The 4,890-nt window shown below is 58.3% G+C and overlaps 1 protein-coding gene across 1 annotated transcript in view; it reads left to right on the forward strand.

The window, feature by feature from the left end:
• The window catches only part of LOC103809036 (genetic suppressor element 1-like), a gene marked incomplete at its 5' end in the record, with an annotated part of 5,622 nt that overhangs the window by 403 nt on the left and 329 nt on the right, over nt 1-4,890 (forward strand). The window contains 6 exons of the mRNA XM_009081848.1: nt 500-612; nt 1,455-1,725; nt 1,880-1,971; nt 2,064-2,460; nt 3,123-3,401; nt 3,759-3,862. Of these exons, the coding sequence (XP_009080096.1) occupies nt 500-612; nt 1,455-1,725; nt 1,880-1,971; nt 2,064-2,460; nt 3,123-3,401; nt 3,759-3,862 (1,256 nt within the window). The remainder of the gene's footprint in view (nt 1-499; nt 613-1,454; nt 1,726-1,879; nt 1,972-2,063; nt 2,461-3,122; nt 3,402-3,758; nt 3,863-4,890) is intronic.

Raw genomic sequence — 4,890 nt, forward strand, 5'->3', positions numbered from 1 at the left:
GAGCGGCTTGGTAAACCCTCGGCTCCAGACGCGCCCAATTAATAAATGATGAACTGAGGCTAATAAGCAGGTTTTAAATATTCATGGGGCTGTGTGAGCGGTGAGAGAGCAGCGGTGAGGAGGAGACGGAGTGCTTTGTGGGGCAGGTGTTGCTGTCCTCTCTCCGGTGGGATGGGGGTTTGGCCAACAGCTTCTCTCCGGCTGTGCCCTATTGATCACCCCCCACCTGTCCCACAGTGGTGCTGAGTGGGGACACAGGGCAGGATGCCCTTCAGGGTCCCACAGCTGGTGGAGAGGGGACAGGACATTGCTGGGTGGTACCCCTCACTGGACCCCCACAGCTCCCCCCCAGCATCCTGCCTCACTGCACCAGCACCCTGCTGCACCCCCATCCCCACCGGGGTCCCAGTGGGTTTCCCGAGGTCCCAGAAGATTCCATGGAGTCCCAATAGGTCCCTGTGGTGTCCCCAGTCTCACACCAGTTTCTTGCCACCCCCAGGGTACTACTATGACCTGGACGACTCCTGTGACGACAGCGACGAGGAGGAGGTGCGGGCACATCTCCGCTGCGTGGCTGAGCAGCCCCCGCTGAAGCTGGACACGTCCTCTGAGGTACTGATGGCACTCACTGTCCCCTGTCCCCTCCCTGTGCCTCTCTGTCCCCTAGGGGACCCCTCCGCAGCACCAGCCCCCAGTGCTGTGCTCCAGCCACTGTCCCTAGCCAGCTGCAGAGGCATCGGGGGGTTAGGGATGGGGATTGGAACAGGGATGGGGATGGATGTGGGGAATGGAGATGAGGATAGGGTTGAAAACTCGAATGGGGATTGGAGTGGAGATGGGGATGGGAATGGGAATGAAAATGAGGATGAGGGGAATGGGGATGAGGATGGGGATGATTGTGTGGACAAGGGTGGGGATGGGTGTGGGGATGAGGATGGGATTGGAGAGGGGGATGGGGGAAGGGAGATGAGGATAGGGTTGAAAACTCGAATGGGGATTGGAGTGGAGATGGGGATGGGAATGGGAATGAAAATGAGGATGAGGGGAATGGGGATGAGGATGGGGATGATTGTGTGGACAAGGGTGGGGATGGGTGTGGGGATGAGGATGGGATTGGAAAGGAGATAGGGTGTGGATGAAAATAGGGAATGAAGATGAGGATGAGGCTGGGAATGGGCATGAGAAGGGGGATGGGGATTGGAGTGGAGATGGGGATGGGAATGGGAATGAAAATGAGGATGAGGGGAATGGGGATGAGGATGGGGATGATTGTGTGGACAAGGGTGGGGATGGGTGTGGGGATGAGGATGGGATTGGAAAGGAGATAGGGTGTGGATGAAAATAGGGAATGAAGATGAGGATGAGGCTGGGAATGGGCATGAGAAGGGGGATGGCATGAGGATGGAGGCTATTCTGGGGATGAACCTGCTCTGCTCTTCCCCTTGTCGCCCCAGAAGCTGGAGTTCCTGCAGCTCTTTGGCCTCACCACGCAGCAGCAGAAGGAGGAACTGCTGAGCCAGAAGCGCCGCAAGCGCCGGCGGATGCTGCGGGAGCGGAGCCCTTCACCACCCACGGTGCAGAGCAAGCGCCGCACGCCCTCCCCACGCCTCCCGCTCTCAACGCGCTACAGCCCCGATGAGATGAACAACAGCCCCAACTTCGAGGAGAAGAAGCGCTTCCTCACCATCTTCAACCTCACACACATCAGCGCCGAGAAGAGGAAAGGTAACAGCCATGCCCCGTGCACGCTCGGGGCCGGTACTGGCCTGGGGGTGCCCTGCTCCCTGGTTTGGGGGTGCCACAGAGGGGTCCTGCCTGGGGCCATGAGCTTGCTCTGCTGAGCAGAGGCTACACTAAACCTCAGCTTCCCATGCTGCAGACAAGGAGAAGCTGGTGGAGATGCTCCAGGCCATGAAGCAGAAGACCACACCGGCTGCTCCCCGCGGGACAGCCCCAGCGCCCCCACCACTGGTAAGCACCCCAAGTCCTTCCCTGGCTCTCAGCTGGCTGGGAGCATCCCTTGCCTGGTGGGATGGCTTTGCCTTGTGGAGCTCCAACTGCAGCCAACTTCTCTTCCTCTTCCCAAAGAGCCACCAGTGCCGCCGCTCCTGCTGGACCTAGATAAACCCGTGGGCATTGCTGTCTCTGTGCCGGAGGTGCCGAAGACGACGGAACCCAACAGGTTAGACCAGCTGAGACCCCAGGAGCTACCAAGGGCCAAGGAGTCAGGCACTGTGCCATCAGAGAAGCCTCGGCTGAGCGATGGACACCCCGGGAAGAAGGCATTGAGCATCCTCAGCTACGTCAGGGGTCCCCTCCCCAAGGACATCCCGGTGCCGCTGTCCCACAGCATGAATGGCAAGAGCAAGCCCTGGGAGCCCTTCATTGCTGAGGAGTTTGCCCATCAGTTCCACGAGTCAGTGCTGCAGTCCACACAGAAGGCACTGCAGAAGCACAAAGGTAAGGGGAAGCACAAATCCCAGAATCATTTAGGTTGGGAAAGACCTCCAAGATCATAAAGTCCAACCCATGATCCATCACCACTTTGCCAGCTAGACCAGAGCACTGAGTTCCGCATCCAGTTGTTTCTTGAACACCTTCAGAGATGGTGACTCCACCACCTCCATAGGCAATTCCAATACTTAACTACCCTTTCCATGAAGAAATTCTTCCTGCTATCCAGAAAAGAAAGCAGGGTTGCAGGAAGCATAGTGGCAGGCTAATGGTTGGACTCAGTGATCTTAGAGGTCTCGTCCAACCTTGATGATTCTATGATTCTAAGCTGGCTGGGTGCCACTGAGATAATAGTAGCTGAGATAGTCCTCCTTGCCCCTCCACCAGGGTTTGCCACCAGCAACCTCATTGCTGGACTGTCCCAGGAGCTCATGGAAGCTAAAAATAAGGTGCTGGTATAACACAGCTCTGATGCCCAAACTCATTCAGTTCAGTGAGATAAATGAAGCTACTCCAGTGCATGGGGAGTGATAAAACCCACCAAAACACTGTAGCTCCTGAAAATGGGCTTGGGAGGGTGGAATGAATGCCTTGAGTGGGGAGCATCCCTTTTGGAGGGTATGGGGGATGCAGGGAGCTGGCAAAGGGCTGACACTGGGTGCTCACAGGGGGAACAGCAGCGCTGACAGCAGAGCAGAACCACAAGCTTGATGCCTCCATCCACTACAACATCCCTGAGCTTCAGGCCTCCAGCCGCCTGGCTGGGCCCCCGCACAACGGCACGGCCGAGGGGACACTGCCGCACCGGCCACTGCCGCCGCTGCCCCACGACTCGGCCTCCGAGGACGAAGAGGAGGAGGAGGAGGAGGAAGAGGAAGAAGACTACCCCAGGCCCAAGTGGCAAGGGATTGAGGCAATTTTTGAAGCTTACCAGGAACATATAGAAGGTAAGGGATGGGAGGTTGGGCAAGGAGGGTGAAGTCTCACTTTGTGCCTTAGTTTTGCCTGGGAGGCATTGCTGGTTTGCACTGGGGAAGCACTGGTTGGTGTCCAGTGCTGCAGGAGCAGCATGAAATCAGCAGGCAGTGGTGAAAATCGGTGTATGCATGGAAAATTAGCGTGTTTTCAACTGGCTGGTGTCCTCCCAGCAGGACCTGGAGGTTCCGTGTGCAAGGGTTGGGGATGCTCTGGGATGCTGGGGATAATCACTGCTGGGTCTGGCATCCTCCATGGTGGCACCTGTGCCATGCATGGGGCTGGAGGAGCTGGTGCTCAGGCTCTCTCCTCTCCTTTGGATCCTGCAGAACAAAACCTGGAGCGCCAAGTGCTGCAGACGCAGTGCCGGCGGCTGGAGGCTCAGCACTACAGCCTGAGCCTGACGGCGGAGCAGCTGTCACACAGCATGGCGGTGAGTGGTGGGGACAGGGCACCCAGTCCTCCTGGGCACCCTGTCTCTGAGGGACCCAGCCTCACTCATCCCTGCAGTGCCCTATTCCTTGCCGGGCCCATCGTCCCGCAGTGCCCCCAGCTCGTATCTCCCTGCCATTATGCCACAGGCATCCCTCATCCTGCTTGGAGACATCCAGGCAAGCCCAGGACTCCATGAGTGATCCCATTGCCTGCAGTGCCCAACTCCTGCAGTGCCACCACCCTGTTCCCCCCACCCTATTCCCCAGGCACCCCACATCCGCCTTAATGCATCCTGGCAAGCCCAGCATCCCATGAGCAGTCCCATCCCCTGTGATGCCCCATTCCCTGCAGTGCCAATTCCCTGCAGTGCCCCATCCCCTTTGTGCCCATCTCCTGCTGTGCCCCCCACCCTATTCCCCAGGCACCTCACATCCCACTTGAGGGCATCCAAGCAAGCTCAGCTCCTCATGAGCAATCCCATCCCCTGCAATGCCCATCCCTGCAGTGTCCATTTCCTGCTGGGTCCTCCACTCTATCTTCCCTAGCCTATGCCACAAGTATCCCACATCCCACTTGGGAACACTTAGGCAAGCCCAGCACCCCATGAGTGATCCCATCCATCCCCTGCATTGCCCCCAGCCCTTTTATGGGGAATGGGAAGAGGGCCCTCACTCTCTTCCCACCCTATTCCCCAGGTGTTCCATATCCCCCTTGGGGCATCCAGGCAAGCCCAGCACCCCATGAGAGATCCCATTCCCTGCAGAGCCCCCCACCTTATTCCTCAGGCACCCAACATCCCACCTGGGGGCATCCAACCAAGCCCAGCACCCCATGAGTGATCCCATGCCCTGCGGTGCCCCATTCTCTGCAGTGCCCATTCCCCACAGTTCCCCCACCCTCTTCCCACCCTATTCCTCGGGTGCTCCACATCCCCCTTGGGGCATCCATGTGAGCCCATGGTCGATCCCATTCCCAAAGTGCCTCCACTCTCTTGCCTATTCCCCTTACACCCCCCAATCCCCAAAC

The sequence above is a fragment of the Acanthisitta chloris genome, unplaced genomic scaffold, assembly GCF_000695815.1.
Source record: "Acanthisitta chloris isolate BGI_N310 unplaced genomic scaffold, ASM69581v1 scaffold879, whole genome shotgun sequence".
Taxonomy (NCBI): Eukaryota; Metazoa; Chordata; class Aves; order Passeriformes; family Acanthisittidae; genus Acanthisitta; species Acanthisitta chloris.